We start from the raw sequence: 22,994 nt of genomic DNA, 5'->3' as shown, positions 1-22,994 counted from the left end.
TATAAAACATGCCGTAACCTTGGAATCCTGACATCAAAAGGGAGAGCTCCGCTGCCTTATAAAAATGTGTGCTTCTCTCAGCAAACCACTCCAAACGCTGCAGTCTCCACCCCACGGGAAGCCTGTCACTGCTAATGCGGTTCTTACGATTCTTACCACTCATAGCCTCTGATCTTCACTGAGATCTCTCTGCCCCTGAGTGTCTTGGAAACAAAATGTCCTGTCTGGTGTCCAGTACTTAAGAATAACAGACTCTGGGCTCTGCTGCCAGGTCTGCTCAGCGCCCCACACCCTGGGTCATGCCAGGGAAGCAGTGAGGGGACAGCGAGACTAAGGAAGAGGCTTACACTACTGTGGGCATTCTCTAATGTCAATCTAATTTTCCATGGGCTAATTTTTCTGAAATACCAACTGCTTAAATGGTGAGAAATGTTTTACAGAGAGATACTTTCCATCTATGCAGACAGGGACCTCATTTTTCAAGTAACACTGCCCAGGCTGGAATGTTAGATTGCCCAGTCGGTATTCTGACAGTGGTGGTGTGCTAAATCATTTAAGCGGGGTAAGCAGTGTGCATTCCCACGTGCTCAACTTCAAAGCGTGAAAAGTGATAAAATAAGTCACCCATTGGCATCTGGGTATCTGTATGTTCCTCTGCTAGAAACTGACAGTGACACTGTGTTGGCACAGGAGCTCACCATCACTGAAAGGGAAATGCCTGCCCACCCACCCCACCCCACCCCCGTGCGTGCCAATGCTTTGGTGGGGAAGAAATTTTCCTCCTTCAAGACAGGTCACTCTGGCGGCTTCCATTATTCACAGTTCCTTCTGGTCCTCCCGGAGACTGAGTTGTCCTAAACATACTTCTGGAAACGCCACAAACCATTGTTTTTATTAGGGGACTGCAAAGCTTTGTAGTAAGAGGTTTTTGTTTTAATTGTTTTCCTTCCTCCGCCCCAGCTGTTTTTGTTTTAACAGCATTAGAGGGAAGGTTAAAGTATCCGTGGCCTCTGTTAACCTAGCTCATCTCTCAAGCGGCAATGGCTGAAAATCTGAAAGAAGAGAATGGCAGCACATAGCTCGTTTGCAGGCTCGGGTTCATTCCTAACCCTGTCTGCCCTCAGAAAGGGGAGAGGCAGCTGAGGTGCTGATCTCAAGTTGAGTGAGTGCCTTGGAGCAGGTAACCACCAGGAAAGCAAGTCACCCACACAAAGGGAACCAAGGATTCAGTAGCTTCCTAGATAGAATATCAAGTAAGAGGCTGCTGTCTAGCCTCCATTCTTGTTTTCAAATCTAACTACAGAGGATAGCTCAGTCAGGAGATAGCCAGGCACCCACCACAACCATCGCAGTGGCTGAACCAGCGATAGGGCCAGTTTCTGAGCTATCCACATCTCCTCATGACTCCCCAGAGTCCACGATTCAATGGGGCTTGAGTGCCATTGGCATGTGATTGGCAACCGCTCCAGGTGATGCCAAGGTGATGCTGAAGCTGCTGAAAACTATAGAAAATGAGAATTAACTCCAAGCAATCCTAGATGCTAGGTCCATATCCATCAGGGCTCCTGCTTCACAATCTTGCTTTCTCCCCACCTTCCTGAGACAATCTTATCTTTATCTGGCAGAAAACAGTGAGTTGTTGTTTTTTTGGTTTTTTTGTTTTGTTTTGTTTTTGTTTGTTTTTCAAGGGACTAAAGTTGTCCAGGTCCAGCTTTATGGTCGTTCACCTAGCTCCAAAGCCTGATCCTTCCCTCACAACACTCAGCCCATAGTTCAGCAAAATAAACTTGTAAATTCTCCAGAAGCCTGTGTCAGAATCATCTCATTCCTGAGCGGACGGCGACCTTCTTGTCTTCTATGAATACGTAGCCGAGGAGGCTGAACCTCTGTAATTACTGGCTTTATGCCTTTCAAACAGGATCTGGCTGCAGTGCCCAGCCTCCAGAGAGCCTGGGTGCTGTCTCAACAGCAATCATTCCAGTGCACAAGGGCCCTGCCAAATATTTCTTCTGCTTTTACCAAGCTCTCTTCAAGCACAGATCTCAAAGCACACCATAATTAGTACAATCACCCACATCCTGTCTAGATGAGCAGCATTTTATATGAACAAATTCCCCTCTGCCCTCAGGCCCTTCAGGAAAATGCAAATGTTTCCAACTTTAAAGAGTGAGGAATAGAGTAATTGAAAGGAGCTGTATCTTGGCCAATACCAAAGACCTCAAAGGCATTTATGGTTGACCTGTATGAGAAAACATGGTGACTGCAAAGTGTATCACAGTGGCTTATCAGCCGTCCTGTGCTAATACTGCTTCAAAGGTAGGAAAGATGGGTTAAGAAAGAAGCTTCCAGTTCTTACAAATCAGATCACCTCAGAACCAGAATTCTGAGCTGTTTTATAACATTTTCAAAGGTTGTGGAAGCAGTGAGGTGGTGGCACTAGCTTATGGTCCCGTTACTGGAGTTACGGAGGGAGAGAAGACAGACGGGGCCAGTTAAGTAGCTGGGCCGCACAGGGATGGAAAAGTTACTATAGGTAACCGCAAAGATAACGCCACTGGGAAAAGCAATTTACATCATTGTGCACGTCCAGACCAGGAGCTGCTCCTAGGCTCTGAGGGGAACGTTCAGGCTGGGCCTGATGAAGTCATCTGCACCTCATGTAGCTAACAATCAACATAAGAGCTGAGCACATAAGGGGACAGGCCACATGGAACGCATTTGGGTGGCAGGGATGTGTCTCCACGTCTGCTGCTCAGTCACCTTCATAACACGTCCTACACAGTCCTCCCTGGTCCTCTGGCTCGTTCTCTTCACTCTCTGCTCTTATCTCCCTAAACATGGAGTTTCAAAGTTTAGGTGAATGTTTAAGGCAAATATCATCCTTCCTAATTTTTAGTTTTATACTTCAAATAGGCTCCCAAGAGACATTTCAGCATATCATAAAACAATTATTTTTTTAAAGACTTAAGAAGCTGTGTCTACACAGTAGACTTTATAACGATGTCCCTGCATATTTTTAGATCCCATGCAATTGACAAATATAGAAATGGAGAGCAGAGAAATTGTTTTTCCGGTTTTAAATAAAATTATATTAATGAGGCATTATAGATCAATATGGACACCTCAAATAAATACACTAATACGCTTAATAAAACTATTGAGATTCTACACTGCTGAACAAAAGTCACCCTCATCATTCATTCAGTATTATCTTTATCCAAGATGGCAATATGGGCCATGAACTTAATTTTATTTCATTAACTTTTTTAGGTACAATTTTTGTATATTTTATTAAGAGAAATTATTTTTTATTGTTGTTCCTTTTGGTTTTTGAAGGATGAATGAGTGTGGGGGCAGAAAGTGTGTGTGTGTGTGTGTGTGTGTGTGTGTGTGTGTGTGTGTGTGTGTGTGTGTGTGAAAGTAAACCATTCTTGCAACCCCCTGTTTCTCTCAATCCAATGGCTCTCCAAGAACCCCAGAGCAAAGGCAGTTATCAGTGATCACATGTTGACTGACTGGCATGTTGAAAAAGCTCAGGATTATTTTGTCATCTCTCTCTCTCTCTCTCTCTCTCTCTCTCTCTCTCTCTCTCTCTCCTGCCTTTTAGGTTCATATTCAACACATGACATCTAAATGTTGGATTCCTCAGCCCCTGCACACTCACCCCTCCTCTTTATCTTTATCTTCCCTCACTGTGGCCCACACTCAGTCACAACTCACGCGGTTCCCTACCGCCTCCATCATTACGCTGCTGCACTGTTGTCTCCAAGTGGCCTTTCGCTGGCGGTTTTCTACCTAGTAACTAACTCATCCTTTAGATCCCAGCTGATCATCATCAGAGCCAGGCTTTCTTGTACTTGCTCTGATCTCCCTGATCACCATGTAACTTTCCTTTATAGTAGTCATTACAGGTGTGGATGTATTTATATATATATGAATATATATCATATGTAAATTATTATATATAAATTATATATAATTTATAGTATATATTATATAATATAAATATATGTATATTTAAAATAATATATTTATAATATAAAATTATATAAATATATAATTATATATATTATATATAAATATACATTGGATATATATGGACTCTGCTAGATTCTCATGTATTCTGCTAACAATTTTTCCTGCCTTTTTTTTCTAATTTTGTTTTCTCAAGTATTAGTTTTCAGTTTTTCATATTTAAACTCTACTAGCAAAAATATCTGGTTGGCTTAATTAGTATCTATGCCTCTTTGTAAAAGTCTCTGTGACAATATCCAAATGAACTTCCTTTAGGCCAAGGCAATCTCTACCTACTGTCTGTGGCCAGGATTAGGGAACTAAAATACAACAGACGTTTTTCTCCATCATACTCTGCTTACCAGGAACTAGAGAAGTTGGGGAAAACTGGAGTTAGATGAGGAGCAGTAACAGAAAAGAAGCTTGGACAAGTGAGGCATTTAACATTCTGCTTCTTGATGCTCGGCTCAACAAAGTCTTTATTCTTCTGCAGGCGTACTTGGCACAATTAGGCAATTAATGTCAAGTCCCTTTAGAACTAGCAAGCAAAGAAAATCTGTGAGGGCAGACCTGATGTATTTGGGGAATGGCTGTTCTATCACTCGGCTCACCAGAAGGCGAGACAAACAAATAGACGGAGGAAGACAGTCTCGGGTTCACTTTCCTCCTGTGTACACGCCCTCAGGCCCCACAGCCCAAGCGGAAGGGCTCTGCAAGGCCTCCCCTTGATAAGGCTTTGGACTCTAATCCAAACCCTTACAGCAGGAAGCCTTCAACTTCTCCACTTTCTCTATTATAAAATATGGGCATAATTATGATCAAGGATAACTATAGAGATTAGAATTTTATTATTAAAGATTAGAAAAGATAGACACCCTCCATTCATTACCTAGACAAAACACCATAGTGTGGAGGTTCACAGACCAAATTCTAGAACCCAACTGCTCAGACTGAATTCTTGCTTGAATAGCTACACACTATCCAAATATTTATATATTTAATTCTCCTCCTCTCTCTCTCTCATGTGTGCACAAGTACACGTGACTGTGTGTATAGATCAAAGGACAACCCTCAGGAGTTATTTTCTTCCTGCCACATTGTGGGATCCAGGGATCAAACTAAGGTCATCACACTTGTGCCTATAACCACTGAGCAATCCCACCAGCACTTTCTTCATATTACTTATTGAGACTGTTGTATCCTGCCTGATCAAGTTGTGGCCACCTGTCACTCAGGAAACATTTGCTCATCGGTAGCAGAAAAGAGCATTTACTGGGTCACATACCAGAAAGTCCAGATGATGTCCTAGCTTAGCCGTGGCTAGATGCAAGAGTTTCACCCAAGACCCTCACCATCTTGTGCCTGGGGTTTATCCGAGTCAATAACGTTCTTGACAGTTTCCTCCATGTGTTGACAAAGACCTATCTGCCCTTCCTTTCACTTCTTCAGTTGTATCTGAGACAAAGAAAAAATTCCCAAATTTTATTCCGTCATTGAACCCACAATCAGAAATATAGATGATTCCATTTGGCCAAGTCATTGCAACAAACGGAAAGTGCACTGTGTTCATTCAAACATCATTATCTACTGGAAGAAAGATGCCGGACACAAGATTCCACAGCTCAGTCATCTTCCAGGGATCAAGATGACAATTAAAATGTTCTCTAGAGAGTTACAAACACGCATGTGTGATGTTCAAAATGTTGGATAACTTAGAATGTACAACATCAGTCTAATAAGCTTATGGAAGACTGCTAGAGACTAGCACATGTGTGTTGAATAGCAATCCTTTGTCAAAAGCCAATACTCAGTTAACTTTTAGGGCACTTAAATATTGAATCTGATTCATTCTCGTTGAGTAACACCTGCTAACTCTGGCTTGCTTGTTCACCTACATCCATTAAAAGGAAGGGCTGATGTAAGCAGATTTCCTCAGAACCTTTTCTTTATGAGACTGGCATGCTACCTACAGGGCTAAGGAGGTACCTTTAGTTGTTGTGGTGGTTTTGAATTCCCTTTGTCAGTGCATGTGTGTGACAACAGGACAGAGGCATGCACGTCAGATGTAGGATTTTTGAACTGAACTAAAGCATCAGTATCTTTGATGTGGACACGTGTTTGCCTGCCTTGTTTTGGACCAATGTTGTCTTTACTCTCTGCTAAGAAAAGCAGAAAATCTCTTTTCCTTTCTCTACTGCTATCAAATGCTTATCAAACACCCCTGGTCTCAGCTGGTCCCATCCTTGTTCAATGGCATGCCACTTTTTAAAATTGAGTTTAGAGCAGTGGTAGGCACAGGCCTTTAATCCCAGCACTTGGGAGGCAGAGGCAGGCAGATCTCTGTGAGTTCAAGGCCATCTGGTCTACAGAGTGAACTCCAGGGAAACCAAGGTTACACAGAGAAACCTTGTCTCAAAATTAAATTACATAAAAAATAAAATAAATGAAATTAAAATTAAATGAAATTAAAAATCAAAATAAAATTAAATTAAATTTTAATAATTTTTTATTAAATACAGTTTATTCACTTTAAATCCCAGCTATAGCCCTTTCCCCCATCCTCTCGAAATCTCACCATTCCTCCCTCTTCTTCTCCTATGCCCCTCCCCCAATCCAATGATAGGGTAGGTCCTCCTCCCCTTCCATCTGACCCTAGTCTATCAGGTCTCATCAGGACCAGCTTCTTTGTCTTCCTCTGTGGCTTGGTAAGGCTGCTTCCCTGCTCAGGTGGAGGTGATCAAAGAGGAGGCCAATCAGTTCATGTCAGAGACAGTCCCTGTTCCTATTATTGGAGAAGCCTCTTGGACACTGAGATGCCATGGGCTACTTCTGTTCAGGGGTTCTAGTCCTGGTCCTTGTTTGGAGCATCAGTCTCAGAAATTTATTTTTAAAAATAAAAATAAAAAAATTGAGTTTAGATGAAGTTCCCTCTGATTAGAGACTTTAGTCTAGGAATTTAATGAGCTGGTTCAATTTGGATAAAGAATGTTATCAACAACTGATTGAATGTGTGTGTGTGTGTGTGTGTGTGTGTGTGTGTGTACATACAGTTCTTATTACACTCCCTTCAGAATTAGTGATGAAAGCACTTGGCATAAAATCTGTACACAAGAAGCACCGGCTCCCACTGGTCCTGCAGCTTGCTTGCATCACTTAGCACACTATCCTCCATCTTGTCTCCCAGGCACAACTCAGTACTTGTGTCTGTTCACCCTATTTCCAAATCCTCCTGGCTGATACGCAAGCCTGCAGAAAGAAACCTTTGCCAGCTTCATCTAACCTTCACTTCCCTCTTCCAGTGGGAACTGAAGGGCATCATGCCTGTCTCCTTTCAGGTGTGCAGAGAATACAGCAACTGGAAGCAAACATAAAGTACTTCCGGAAGCGGCTGACAGAGATGGGATTCATCATCTACGGCAATGACTGCTCTCCCATCGTCCCCATGCTCCTCTACATGCCTGCGAAAATAGCGTGAGTATCCGGAGACCCTCAGGGTCATCTCCATACCAACCGTGTCATGACTGACATGGTATGTTTGATACCCGGGGTTTTTCTGTGCACAAATTAGATTATTGTGCTTGGCAAGGTCCTTGATTTCTGACGTCAGACACTCAGCTTCTCATTTGCCACCTGCCAGCAGCGTCTTCAGACCTTCTTCCAGTATCTTCCAAAAATGAAGACAGGTGCCAAGGCTCACCTCTCTATACCATTTTCAAGCTCTGGAAATTTGAAGAAATGATTTATCTCAACTGTAAGAGATGATCTTGAGCCTCCTTCTGACCCAAAACTATCCCTCCAACATACAACCCTGATATTGGGGCTTTCTGTTTGACCATCACCCATCTTTCTGAACAGGTAGATAATTTATAATAAAAAAATTATACTTCTAAAAGAATTTGGATCCTAGACCGTTGAGAACTCATACAAAGGAGATGTGAGTTATAAGTTCTCAGAAGGGTGATTCTTCTAAACATATCCTTGTGTAATTTTGCCACAGCAGAACACTGAGCAGTTGAAACACTCACGTGACTGGGTTGTTTAGTAGGCTACACCATCAGTACCAGTGACCCCTTTGAGCAAATGTAAGTAAAAAAAAAAATAATGTACTGCATGTCCAGGGAGACATCCTGTTCAGTGTCATGGCAGAAGAAGGACAACGGAGAGTCTGCCTAGCCGTGAGTCTAAGCCAGACTCAACTCACAAAAGAACACATCCACTTGTTCAAAAGGATTGGGCACATAGCACGTTCTAGAAGGAAGGTTTCAAGCTTGGAGCTTGTCTACCTAATATTTTATTATTATCTTAAAAGAAGGCACCCAATATAAGCTTGTTGAGGTTCGCAGTGTACCAGAGTGAGAGCACTGATGAGTGTGCAGGAAGATGGAGACCAGATATAGAATCTCAACAAGTGGGAGCAGCGAGTAATCCAACGAGGAGGCCATTAGCAGTAAAATCAGCATGCTTTTAATTTGTTTTTACACTGATACATAAAATATAAAAATTATGCAAATTAGTAGGGTGTCATGTTTATATAGCTACACAACATAAATATATACATGTATATTCATATAGTGTTTAATTTGGGGAAAACGTCTATTTCTACAAACATTTATTGTTTCTTTATGGTAAAACTATTCAAAAACTTTCTTTGAGCTTTTAGAAATACAGAATATGTGATCATGATGCACAGCTGCCCAAAAGGGTACTAATTTCAATGCACTGAATTTCAAATGCATTTCAAATTTACTAATACACTATACAGCACAAAACCTTTCTTAATGTTGTAGTGGCAGGTTCAGAATCAGAATTTTGGCTCATTCTTGGAGAATCTTGGACAAGTGAGCCAACCTTCTGAAGACCAGTTTTCTCCTGAATGAAATAAGCTGGATTTGTGCCCACTTCCTGAGATTAAATACAATAAGAGGCTGGGCTATAATTCAGTAATAGAACGCTCACCTGACACACACAGAATCCCAGCTCCGGTCTGCAGTGCTGAAGAAAAAGAAAGGAAAGGTGTCCGTAGCATCTGCAATGACCCTTGCCATGGAAGAGTTACTCAAGGCATGCTTTTACTAATAGCTTTAATTACAGGTATAGTGATTAATATAGTTTTTAATGCAGGGATTTAGGGGCCTGCCTTTAAAGATTGTTCTTCAGGGGAAGCTAATATTGCTGATGTTGATTATATCCTAACTAGGGCTTTTTGACTTCTCGGAACACTCACTATGGCTGCGGCGTTTCCTCCTGGTTTATACGTGGGATTATGAAACTAACAAAAGTCAGATTACTTTCTTAGATTCACCCAAGTTGGAATCAAAGAAGCTAAGAATAATGCCGTTTTCCTTTGCCCATGGGCTGAGGCTCTGAAACCTGCAGCCATCTTTCAAGCTTTAGTGTACATCTCATTAAAACAACAGAGTGTGGGATTAACAGTCCTGAATGTTGTCTTTGACAACTCAAAATGCCAGTCAGTCACTATGACAGAAAAAACTGCCTACTTTGGTTCCCTAGGGAAACCCAGAACAGGTGACATAGAGAAGGCAACAGCCTCTATTTGATGCAACAGTTATTCTCAGAATTTGCTCACCTGCCTGGCTTTGTTTTCTTCTATGATGTTGCTTTGGTTGAAAGGTTATATGTGAAGAAGGTTTCAAAATAGGGAGTAAATTGTATCAGCCAGTGTGAACACACTTGTTTTCATTTTCACGTTTAAAACGTTTGATGTGAGGGGCTGAGGAGACACAGAACAGCTGCTAAAGATGACGCCCAGAGCCTCAGCATAGGCAAAAGCAGCCGCAACTCTGGGCAGAGCAGGACAGGCAGGTCCTTGGGGCTCCTGGGCCAGTCAGTGGAGCCAAACTGAGAAGCTCCGGGTGCAGTGAGAGACTACTGCAAAATAATGACTTAAAAAAAGAGGTCATGAAACTAGAGAGACTGGGCAGGACTGGCGAGAAACTAGAGGAGGGGGTGCAGACAGCAGTAATGAAAATTCCATACTATGAAATTGTCAAAATTCATAATAAAATAAATATTGAAAATAAAAGTGGAACAAGATTGTGGAGGACAGCCAAATCCACCTGTGCTTCACAGGCCTGTACACCCACCCACACACACACACACGTACTTGCATATATACACACAATAAATAAATTTTGAAAAAATTTAGACCTTTAATATTCTTTTTTTTTCTTTTTATTTTATTTTTTAAATATTAGTTATGGTTTATTAACTTTGTATCACAGCTGTATCCCCCTCCCTCATTCCCTCCCATCCCCACCCTCCCTCCCTTATCTCCTCCCTGCCCCTTTCCAAGTCCACAGAGAGGGAAGGTCTCCTTCCCTTCCATCTGACCCTAGCTTATCAGGTCTCATCAGGAATGGCTGCAATGCCCTCTTCTGTGGCCTACTAAGGCTGCTTCTGCCTCGGGGAGAGGGGAGGTAGGGAGGTCAAAGAGGCAGCCATTGAGTTTATGTCAGAAACTGAGATTTCTTCATAGTTCTACCTATGTGAGATGAAAAACAATCTCAAGTGAGATGTAGTTCTGAACTATATTGCAACAGTACAATCATCTGTGGTGCTCAGTACAGTGTAACTTCAGCCATGAAATGTGCAAATCAGGCAGGCAAGATGGCTCAGCAGGTAGAGAAGTGTGCTTTCAAACCTGATAACCTCAGCTCAACTCCTGAATTCCACACTGGGGAAGGAGAAAAACAACTCTAAAAAGATACCCTCTGCCCTCACACACGTGCCGTGGCACACATGCCTGCACATGTACACACAAAATAAATAATAAATAGGTGTAGAAATTCAAGCACACATATGAAGAGTACATTACATTCAGCCTGAGGGACAGGTTTATGCTTCCCTTGCATTGTCCTTGTCATGCACATGGGGGATTTTGGTATAGAAGATATCGTCATGCTTCAGCCACTGAAGTGAGAATGTGCTTATCATCATTATTATTATTGCTTCTGGCCTACAGCAGCCCTACTCTGCTTTGGGGTTATGTGCCCAGAGGCTCATTATATAAAATGTAATCACCTATTTTCTCTGCAATAGTCTAAGTTTTAAATTCAGATATGTCCCAGGGGCGCCCCAGACCATCCTAGTGAACCAACAGTTGTATATTTCATTCAACATTCTTTGGCAAAACTCCCTTTGGTCCAGAGGGAGCCCTGCAGTCAGGGAGATGGTCTTCTGGGAGTGGCGAAACCTAGCCTGAGGTCATGGGTCAGGTGGTTTGTCTCTGGCAATACAACACTTGGCTTGTTTCTCAGGCTACTCTGTGCTCTCATCCTGTGCAGTGCTGTGGGCAGCCTTCCATGGGGTGATCAAGAAGGCAGAGAATACAGCCCCTGTTTTCAAACTTTCTCAGCTAGAAAGCTTTGCTGCCTGTAACCTTCTTAGTAGAAATCAAAGGGAGAAATCTCGCCTTGCCCAAGCTAGGGGGGCTGAAGGACTGTTTGTTCAGTCGGTTATGCAGTCTCCGCTGTTTTATTTGATAACATGAATTCTGCACGAGGCAACCAAAATGCAGACAGCTAAATAGGAGGATGGAGGATTGGGTGGGTAGTCTGGTTCAGTCTTTTTTTTTTTTTTTTTTTTTTTTTTTTTTTTTTTTGAAATATGGCTAGAAGGTTTCTATGCTGCTGTCAGCTTCCAGCCTAAAATAATACACCAGCAAGTCCTCAATGCTAAGAACAGACCTGAGACCTTGACATCACTTGTCAATAGAGCCAACCAATTTCCCATGGAGAGCAACTGAGCCCAAAGGAAAAAAGATTCGGTGTATGCCTTTTAAATCTGACTTTGGCTCTTAGAAAAGGTGATTTATAGACTTCAAGGTTAATATTCTGGGATCATTCTAAGATTAACTTGGAAATAAACAAAAAGCATAAGCATGAAGGGAAGGAAGAACTTATGAAGGTTTCTCTACCTGGAGGAGCTTTGCAGTTAGTCCTATGACTGACATCCTCTAGGCTGCAAGTGCCATGAGGGTCTTTTTCCTCCCTGCTCACCTCAAGCCTAGACACTTGGTTGTTCCTTTTGTATGCACCTCCATATGTTCACTCACAAACACAGAAGTAAAAAAGCAGACCCTCGCCACCACTTACTTCTCATTTGATGTAACATGTAGTCTTCATCCTAGAGCAAGAATATCGATTTGAGGTTGGACTCTACCAATCCTCAAATCCTGATCCTCGAATTGTAGTCACTAAGTACCCCTTTTTAAAGTGTCAACAATCAATACTGCAATTCAATTTTTAAATCATGTAGTTTACATTTAATAATTATAATTTCTCATGTCATTGTCTCGTATTAGCTGTTTGATTACTAGTCCAGGAACTCTGCAGATCAAGGAGTTCATATCAGTGCAGGCTTCTTAAATCAGCATCACAGACATCAGCATTTCCCGCTCAAAGTCAAAAATTCCATATGACAACAATCAAACTGACCAGTGTGTTGGGTTCCATAAAGCACACACTCTGCTAAGAGGGACAGCGAGTAATTGTCCATTTCTTGGTCTACTGTGTGGGAGAAAGTTTAATCATTCTTTTATTGGCATCATTAAAAAAAAAAACATGACAACTAACTGTATTCTTTTTTTTTTTCAGCATGTTGATTCTATCTTCTTTCAGTTGACCTCTTTTTTTTTCTTTCCCTAAGAATTTTTGAAAGGCTTATGCGTAAGAAAAATATTGCGGTGGTGGTTGTTGGATTTCCAGCTACTTCCCTGACAGAAGGTCGGGCTAGATTCAGCATTTCCTCAGCACACACTCGGGAGATGCTGGACAAAGTGAGTATCCGTCTGCCAACAGAATCACCACTTCTGATACCCTGGGTACTGAGCATGTACTTTTGTTGAGCCACCTTAGGGTTCTCTAGAGTGGCTTAGGAAAAGAAAACTAATGACAAAAACAACCAACAATATGCCCAAATCAAGAGGCAGAAAAAGGCTTGATTAAAATCAGAATTTTGGTTTCATAGACAAGACTGAGTAGCCAAATGTTCTATTTGTCTGCTCTGAAAACTAAAAGCTGGTGACACACACTTTAAGCATTACTGCCTGGTATTTTTTGAAGGTACAAAAGCTTCTATAATAAAATATGACCTACATTAAATAATACTGATATGAAAATGATAAGGATGCTACATAATAACAGTAACATTTGAGCTAGGAAGAAGTAATTTTAAAATGTATTTTATTGTCACTTAATTTTAAATTTTATATGAATAATATCAAGAAACTAAGCCATCTCAGTCAGTCCATATATCAATGCATTTTTATAAACATTGATGCATGTCTATCATATACAAAACCTGGAACAAAAAGATCAGACAAAACTGACAAATTAGATAAATAACAAACCAATAATAATTCCAGACAACTGATGAGATCTGATAGGCTAGGGTCAGAAGGAAGGGGAGGAGGACCTCCCCTATTAGTGGACTTGGGGAGGGGCATGAGAAGAGATGAGGGAGAGTGGGATTGGGAGGGGAAGAGGGAGGTGGCTACAGCGGGGATACAAAGTAAAGAAGATGTAATTTATAAAAATAAAAATAAATTTAAAAAAATAATTCTAGTCAAAATAAATTAACCATGAAAAAAAAACATAGGAAATACTATGGGAGCATAAAAGTGAGGTTAATTATTAGGGTAGTGACTATTCACAAGGAAAGTGACTTGTCAGATGGGCCTTATTAAATGACAATTATGAAGCATCATTTAGTCCCTTTAACTAGGAAAGCAATGTGATCAGTCACTGTGAACTAAGAGTGACAAGTGGGTTAGAAAGAAAAGAGCTCAGAGCAAAGGACATGAAATAATAAGTGTTGACAAGGCCAATGGTCAAGCAACAACTAAAGATGAAAATATGAACACACACCGTGAATACATGAATTGCCAAGATTGAACAAATAACTAAATGGAGGGGGTGCCTGAGCAGAGACGATCAATGCTCTAGCTCTCCAGCCTTGGTGAGCAGTACATGGGAGGAGGCATCAGATCAAACATCTTTAATGAGGGAGGAGGAGGAAGGTGAACTCAGTCCTGGACATTAGGAATATGTGCCTCTAGACCAGTGATGAATGTGAAAACTGCTCTAGAGCTCAGGAATGACGTAAGCCTGGAGCTATTGTAGTTTACAGAGCTGTAGGGATGTGAAAGCCAAAGATAAAAGATCTAATTGTTGAGACACAAACAACAGTGGTCAGAACAAAGGCAGGCTGCAGGAGAACACCTACACCCTGAGACATGGAGTCAAAGGGGGGACACAGGCAGGATTTAGGGAGAGCTAAAACTGCCAGGAAGGGTGTGTACTGCTATAGTGTCAAGAAAACTAAACACCAAACAATTTCCAGAAAAAAACGACAAGAAAATTACCTAAATATTAAAAAGTTCAAGTAGGGTAAGAGATGAGAAGAAACTTTCAGACTAGCAATTACTGGGAGCTCTGTGTTCCTTAGAGTGGGTGGTTTTATGAGGATGCAAAGAACAAAAATGAGAGCATAACAAATAAAGAGTGAAGAGTATCATTTGAGCTTGAATTACACACGTCCACACTACAGAGATAGACGAGTGGAGAGAAGTGGGGAGAGAGAAGGAGATGGGGAAGGTGAGAGATTGAGACAGAGAAATACAGAGACAGAGAGACAGAGGAGGGAAGAGAGGTGAAAGAGAGATAGAGAGATAGCAACAGAGAGACAGAAGAGACAGAAGAAAGGAGAGGCATGGACAGAGACAGAAAGACAAATATAGAGACAGAGATAGCAATAGAGAAACAGAGACAATGAACAGTGACAGAGAGATAGAGACAGAAATAGAAAGACAGGGAATCAGAGGGGGAGGAAAGGAGAGGAAGAAAGTGATGGGAGAGCAGGAAAGAGACAAAATAGGGGAAGAGGAGAGAGCTAGAGAGACAGGGGGCACGGGAGAAAAGAGAGACAGGTAGAGACAGAAAGAGACAAATAGAAATAGCAATAGTCAGAGAGACAAAGTGTGGAGAGAAATGGAGAGGAGACAAGAGACAGAGACAGAGAAGGAGGTGAAGAGAGATAATATCAGAAAGACAGAGGGGCTGTGTGAGGAGAGAGAGATGCAGAGACAGAGGGAAAGAAGAGAGAGAAAGACAGAGACAGAGAGAAGGGGGAGAAGGGAGGGAGAGAAATAGAGGGAGGAATTGAGGGAAGAAAGAGAAAAGAGGGGAGAGAAAAAGGGGAAGAGGAAGGAAGGAAGCTGGAGGGAGGCTTGTGTGTTTTTGTTTACACAAGAAAATAAAATAGCAATAATGAGGAAACCCTTCAACAGCGGGAAAGAGGACATCAACACTGAGTAAGTGCCAAAAGGTGATGGCAATGAAGTAAATAGCAGAGGTGACACTTTATTCCTTGTCATCCAAACAGCGCTAAGACCTCAAATACAGCCAACTCTATGGTTACCAGGCCGTGGGCTCCCTTCTATAAAGTCTTTATTGCCATGAAATACCCAGCATGCTGGGAGCAGTCACTTCTGAGAGCACACATGCATTTCGATGTAAACTTGTGAGCAGTCATTTGATAATAGAGTGAAACCTGACCCTTTGAATAGTCAGGGGACCAAGGAAGTGACTGGACATGACCTCTCATAGAATAGAAACAATGTTAGACATAAGCAGAGGGTAGGGGAGACGGTGAAATTGGTAAAGTGCTAGCTGTCTGCCTGCAAGTGTGAGGACCTGAGTGTGAACTCAAGGAACCCCCATAAAAAGCTGGGTCGCACGTGTGCCTGTAATCCTGGCACTGGAGAGGAGAGCTTGGCAGAGCCTGGGAACCTGTTGAATTGGTGAACTTCAGGTTCAATGAGAGACCCTGACTCAAAAATTAAGGTGGAGAGAAATACAGAAGGTATCAGCCTGGCCAGTGCCTGGCCTAGCCCTACTCTAACCATAACCTTCAGGCACATGCACACGTGTGCATGCCTTGAATGTGAGTGCATACACATGCATGTGCAAACATGCATGTGCAAACCACCCATAAAGGTAAAGAAGGGGGGAGCATTATTCTGAGACCAGGTTGGGAACAGAAAAGACATAGGCTAGCACAACACCTTTCTCTTCCGGCTCCTCTGTGACACCTCTAGCTCTCCTTAATCTTTTTACTTCTGAGATAAAGATAATAACACATACCCAGCCAGGGGTTCCTGGTAGCACCCAAGGAGAATCTTTGTCTGCCTCCAGTGTAAACGCATGCAGTGAGAATGTCCTGCCTTCTAACTCCTGTCCCAGAGGCACCCACAGCTGTGCAGTGAGTGCTATTCCTTACTTCAACAAGCACTTTAATATAAAACTGAAATATGTGTGCCCTTGATTCTTTGTGAAGCTACATTGTGTTATTCCATGGAGTGTAGCATGTTTTTGTTTTTGTTTTTTAAAATTAATCTATTTCTTTATTACAATTTATTCACTTTGTATCCCAGCGATAGCCCCCTCCCTTATCTCCTCCAGGTCCCACCCTCCCTTCATCTTCCTTTCTATTCCTTCCCCTATTTCTCAGAAAGGGGGAGCCCTCCTCCCTACCATCTGACCTGAGCCTATCAAGTCTCATCAGGACTGCCTGCATCTTCTTCCTCTATCGCCTGGCAATGGCACCCCCACTAGGAGGCAGTGATCAAAAAGCAGGCAACAGAGTCCATGTCAGAGACAGCCCCTGCTCCCATTACTCGGGAACCCACATGAAGACTGAGCTGCCTATAGGCTACATCCCAGCAGAGGTCTAGGTCCTCTCCATGCACGGTCCTTGGTTGGAGCATCAGGGGGTCAGCGATTTTAGCTCTCCTCCTGGAGCTCCTGCCCCCTCCAGGTCTTTCTATCTCCCCCTTCTTCCATAAGACTCCCTGCAGTCTGCCCAAAGTTTGGCTGTGAGTCTCAGCCTCTGCTTCGATCCCCTGCTGGGTAGAGTCTTTCAGAGGCCCTCTGTGGAAGGCACCTGTCCTGTTCCCTTTCTTCTCCCACTTTGGATGACGTGTTTACCCTACTGAATGAGGATTAAGCATCTTCCCTAGGGTCCTCCTTGTTGTTTAGATTCTTTAGACTGTAGATTTTAGTATGTTTATCCTATATTATATGGCTAATAACCACTCATTTTCTTATGTAAGGTTATGTGCAAGTCTTAAGATAAAAAGAAAGTTTTTTATCTTAAAAAATATTTTTTTTCTTAAAAGATGTCTAAGTTCCTCTTCTCACATTCCTAAAATAGTACACTCACAATATTCAGTTAGAGCATTAAATAAAATAATTGCCATCCTATACTTCTCTAGCATGCTTAGGGAGATTAGCTCAATCGGTAAAGTGCTTATATACAAGCATGAGGACCTGAGTTCAGTTCCTAGAACCCACTTTTAAAAAAACTAGAGGAATGTCATGTGCTTGTTACACCAACAATGTGGAGGGGAAAAAAAAAAGGAAGAATTCCTACAACTCACTGGCCAGCAAGCTCCAGCGAGAGACCCTGCCTCAATAAACAAGATCAGCGGCTCTTGACTCACGGTTGTCCTCTAGCCAAGACATACGTGTGTACACCTGTACACACACATACCCACACAAACAAGTAACCAAGTTCTTCTGGAACTTACAAACCACAACCTAACAACATGGGTCTTTGCTGGGAAACATTCCTCTGAGCCTTTGGGAAGCTGGCCATTCGCCTGGGCTCTGCCAGGCTAACCTGTGGAAAGATAGCTCACGGAAGGGCGTCTCATTGCAGGTTTTGAAAGAGATTGATGAACTCGGTGATCTGCTGAATGTGAAATATTCTTCATTCAAGGAGTCAGGACGTGCTGCACTTGACAACAAGAAGTGTTCTGACCATGAATCGAGCTTTGACCAGATGAGCTCTGAGCCTCGAGCATAAGCTTCCTGGCTTGGAACAGAATGTAAAGCCTGCCAGAAAGACCTCCCTCCCTCTCTGTCTCACAAGTAATATAATTGTATTTTACCTCTTCCTAAGGACAACTTTATTTTTCAAACCAGCTTAACTGAATGAGGGAAATAGTCATTTCTCTACTATCTCTAATCCACTGCTGTTATATATATATATAGTTTAAGTTTTTCCTCTCTTTTGATGGAAACACACACACATACACTTTTCTTAGAGTATATTCTTTTAATGGCAGTGAACCTGTGTTTTAGCTGCTACTCTCCAGATTTTGGATCAGACCTTTTCAAGAGCTCCAACTAAATGAAAAGATTTTGATTTTTAACTTGAAAAAATCACTGTGCATTTGAGTGTGGCATCTGCACACATGAAAAAGAGTGTCAGGGAAGAGCTGAGTCCCTTGTTCTACCCACAGCAGTTCATATGTATCTTGGGAAGTTCCAGGAAAGTCAGAGGGCAGCATGACTTTTGTTTGCCACATTTGGACTGTATCCAAGGACAGGTGTCAAAGACACAGTTAATGCTTGGCAGAGAAGGCAGAACTGGCCGGTGGCAACCAGTGATGTCTTTGAAATGAACCTTCTTTTTCCTCTGGGTGTTCCACAACTTTATTGTTAACCTTTAAGGATTGGCAAGTTCATGGCTCTCATTTTCTAAAGAAGAGGAAGAAAAGCAATCACAAGCAATCCAGTTTTGGACCTAGACTAAAACTGCAAAATTAAAACAACCCAAATGATGCTGGTGCTCCGCAAAGTGGGCTTAGCATGTTTGGCCTTTATTGCTTTAAGGAACGGCTTCCCATTTCTCTATTGAATTCTGAATACAGAGCGAAACTCAATTTCCTTTAAAACACATTCCCAACTTACATTTGAAAAATGGACTGGTTTACTCTTTGAGGTATTTAAAGGCTATAGAGATATAGGTCCAGTAAATTGTGTCTTCTCTGGCACCTCTACTCAGCTCTGGTGAGAAGTGGCATCGCACACTGTTGTACAACTATGATTCACCCCCCTCCCCCGCCCTGTACACACAAAACGACAGAAACGTCTCTGAAAAAATTAGTCCCCTGCTAATTGGTTCTAGTTGGTATGGAAAAAACCAGTGGAAAACCTTATCTTTAACAAGCTCCCAGATGGTGCCCAGACTTGGAAACTCCAAAGAGCAGTGGTGACCTTTTAGCCAAGCTTCTGTAACAGTTCGAATGAGTTACAGAACATTCCACTCCATCAAATGACACTGTAAACAAATCACTTCAAAAGAGGTTTGGCTCTGTGTGACACAGATGGGCCCAAGCTTTCATGCTGTGCACGGAGACAGAAATTCAACCTGCAGCACTAGCGCTGGACAGGGCAAGGCTGATGTTCAAAGCTCACTCAAGAAGAAAGTGATCACTGTATGGCGCTGTTTAAGGACCATAGCTCGCTGGTGGATTATAATTATTCTAGTGAATCGCTTGGGGCTGGAGAGGTGGCTTGGCAGCTGAGGGCACTTACCTCTCTTCCAGAGAGGACCTGAGTTCAGGTCTCAACGCTGAGGTTGGATTGTTCACACCCACCTGTAACTCTAACTCGGGGCTGTCTTGATGCCTCTGTGGGCACCGGAAGTCACATGAACATACCCACACCCAGACCCACACACATACATCTAATTAAAATATAACAAAATCACCATTAAAAGTGATTTCCGGCTATAAAGTGCCTCACAAATGCTGAAAGCTAAAGGAATGCTGTGGTGATGGAGGAAAAGGAGCGACCTGATGACTAAATTCCAGAGTGAGATGGCGCAGCACTGCTTCTGCAGAGAAAAAGCACCGTGTTGATGCACAAAGAGGGGAAGATGGGCAGGTCTCTCCTTTGTAATTTGTGTATTTAATGGAGTTGTCCTTAGCATATCATCTAAACAAAATGCAGAATACTTGCAGTTCAAAACAGGAAATGGAAGGATCAAGAGGGCTGAGAGAGTGCTGCGCTTGCTGCCAAGGCCTGCAAAGTAATAACTACCCCCTTCTTCTCTAGTCCTGTCTGTGATGTTCACCTACTGCCACACCTGCCCTAAGACTTCCAGCCGCCAGATGAACAGGTGTCCTCCTGAACAAGAGTGTTGGCGCTTATTACTTGCATGGAGGGACCTGAGTTCAGTTTATCGTGGAGGAGGTATTTTCCTGCCCAGCGTCCGGAGCAAGGAGGGAGGTTCTCTCCTTTCCATTAAGATCTGAGGGTCCTGAAACAGCTTGTTACCTTCCCATATACATATGGAAAGACTTACCTTTGTCAGAGTCTACAATGAATACACCTCAGGAGAAGAATTGCAATTTCAATGGAATGCTTCCTGAGTGAGGAGAGGCCCTGACTTTATCTGGTAGCGACCTGAGTACATATCATATAGAAATTTGTAAATTATAAGAAATACTGATTTTAATAAGAAGAAATCCTCTACCACGAAGGTTAGTTAAGGCTGATGTCAATTCAGGGGAAACTGCTGAGTTTACTAACCAGAGGTCGGCTCTGCGGAGATTAAGGATTCAGTGAGTTACAGTGTTTGACACCCCAACCACCCTATGTGCATGGACTCACAGGCACGCAGACACACGCATGAAGACTTTTACTGTATGTTTTAGAAAGGAAGCAAGGGAAATGATGATACCAACTGAAGGTATCTGAATGATTGAGAGATAGGTGTTCTAGAAATCAGCTTTGGGAAAAACAGAAGCTGAAGGTTTCAGACATATTTGTAAGGAAGAAAATTTTGTATGATGAAGAAATGACAAACACTCGTTTTTAATCTTATCATGGTAGGATAGTATCATGGACACTTACAGCCCTGCTGCCTTTCAACATGTTTCAGTTTGACAGAGACCACAGGCTTCAGAATTTATTAGGAGGCCTGTTAACATGACAGCCATGTGGCTCACAGCAGACCACCACTGACTCTGATTGCAGCGGTGCCCAGGGGACTGCATTTTAACAAGCCTCCCCAGGTAATGCCAATGGATGCCAGAATTTGTAAGCCATTATTAGAGTGTTCAGTAGACCAGTGGGCTCCTATAACATAGCAGGGAACTTTTCTGATTCTTTGTTAATGTTTAAGGGTATTTATATTAGTAAGCTGAAATGAATTTAGTTCGTGCTTTTCCTTTTCTCCTCAACGGGCCATATTCTAAGGAATGTCTGTCTTTACAAAAAATAGGCCCAACATTGAAAAGGTCTTCACAAGATGCCTCTTGGCCTCTTTTTCCTTTGTGTTGGTTTCCTTTTTCCAGATATCTCCGCCATTAAAAGGAAAAGTTCAGCCTTTGACTGTTACAACTTCGCAGTGGTGTGTTATTCTTGCCAGCTCTCACAACACCCTCTACATCTTCTTTCAGAGGTGGCAAACATGAAATCCTAGCTCTTGTTTTAAAACCCAAGTTCTGGTGAATACTTAAACTGTCTTAAATACAGGCTTTGATTCACAACAATCATAATTTTGAAAATTGTAAAAATGTATTTGTATTCTGTTCTCTTAGAACACCACACCCTGCCGTGTGTGAACTATTTTATAAATCAGGAAGAGAGTATCTCCCCGGTGCTGGGAGAGACCTCATTGATAATGTATCTCGCATGCAAGCACCAGGATCTATCTGAGCTTACTTACAGAAAAAGTATGGAGGTATTATACAGGATTATACAAGTATAATCCTGGTGCTGGGAAGGCTAACCCAGGTAGATTTCTGGGGCTTGACAGCCAATCTACCTAGCCTTATTGGGGAGCTCCAGGTCCTAATGAGAGACCCTCTCGCTAAAAATAAGTGTATAGCTCCTGAGGAACAGCACTCAAGGTTGACCTCTGGCCTTGACACACACACACGCACACTCACACACACAAAGAGAAGACCTTTTCCAGGCAAATACTGTGTATCACGTTGTGGTGTTGTGAAATGTGATGTATGCGGCGTGAGTATAATGTTTGTGCTCCACTGAAACATTTGAGATGAGCAGCTTCGCTTCACTCTGCTGTAAAAGGTTACTTCAATAAATAAATCATTCAAATTGACAGCACGAAAATCATAAATGGTTTTGTGTTGATGTCATTTAAGTCAGTCTTGGGAGGGAAAGGCCAGAGTAAAGCTTTGCATCTTTACTCTTTACTAGAGACAACTGGTAGAAGCAGCTATTGCTGGAGAGACGTGTGCGTTCACAGGAACTGACTGTGCACAGCTCCTCCACATCACCCAGTGACATCACAATGGACGCTTGGAATTGGCCCAGTGGGAGAGCTGACAACACACAAATTAGCAAGCACTCCAAACCATGGGTCAGGATGTCTGGCTCTTAAACGTTTAGCAGCAGACCACTGGAACCACACACTATGGGACAATTAATGAACAGTAGTACAATGGTTATATGTTCATTCCTAGCACAGACTTTGGCCAAAGCAATGAGGAACTGTACAGTTAGACTGTCCCTTAGCACTGAGTCAAACTGAAGGAACAAAACTAGCCTCACAGTGACCAAACAAAGCTCCCAGGAAGAGGCACAGGGCGGACCATTAGTACAAGCGGACAATTCTGTGGCATTGAAGATGATTCCTGTGAGCTTCCGTTTAAAATTCATTTCTGAGATAGCCACTTAAGATTTATAACGGGAAAGTAGAGCAAGCTAGAGTAGCATGAGGAACCCAACACTGTCATCACGCTCTAAGCATTGCCACTCCGTGACTAGGCTTTTCATCTTCCCCTTCACTCTCCCTCTCATTAGATTACTTTAAAGCGAACCCAGGAAATAATTTCATTTCATGACTAAGTATTTCCTGGAGTCTTTTGAAAAGGCAGTGATGTCTTAATCTGTTCCTCCTTTCAACCTCATTAAAACACAAGTCTTTGGAATAACATCAGCATCAAAATGAATCAAACGTGAACCCTTGCTGTCTCTAGCTCCTCAGCAAGTTGTGGATTCCATACTTCAAAACTAAGAATTCATTCTGAAGTAGGTCTATGCTGTCGTGGGAGCTAATCAGCAGATCGTCTTCATGCCTCACGCTCCCGTACGCACCGTCTCCTGGGCAATGCTGTCTAAGTTAAGAGACTTCTT

The 22,994-nt window shown here is 42.4% G+C and overlaps 1 protein-coding gene across 1 annotated transcript in view; it reads left to right on the top strand.

Annotated features, from left to right (window-relative positions):
• Sptlc3 (serine palmitoyltransferase long chain base subunit 3) overlaps positions 1-21,958 on the top strand; it is a 110,954-nt gene extending 88,996 nt beyond the window's left edge. The window contains exons 10-12 of the mRNA XM_021642551.2: positions 7,350-7,485; positions 12,682-12,811; positions 17,755-21,958. Coding sequence (XP_021498226.1) covers positions 7,350-7,485; positions 12,682-12,811; positions 17,755-17,901 — 413 coding nt within the window. The 3' untranslated portion in view covers positions 17,902-21,958. The remainder of the gene's footprint in view (positions 1-7,349; positions 7,486-12,681; positions 12,812-17,754) is intronic.
• The last annotated feature ends 1,036 nt before the right edge of the window (positions 21,959-22,994 follow it).

Source organism: Meriones unguiculatus, chromosome 4, assembly GCF_030254825.1.
Source record: "Meriones unguiculatus strain TT.TT164.6M chromosome 4, Bangor_MerUng_6.1, whole genome shotgun sequence".
Taxonomy (NCBI): Eukaryota; Metazoa; Chordata; class Mammalia; order Rodentia; family Muridae; genus Meriones; species Meriones unguiculatus.
Note: the sequence above shows the minus strand (reverse complement) of the source record. Positions and strands in the feature narration are given on the sequence as shown.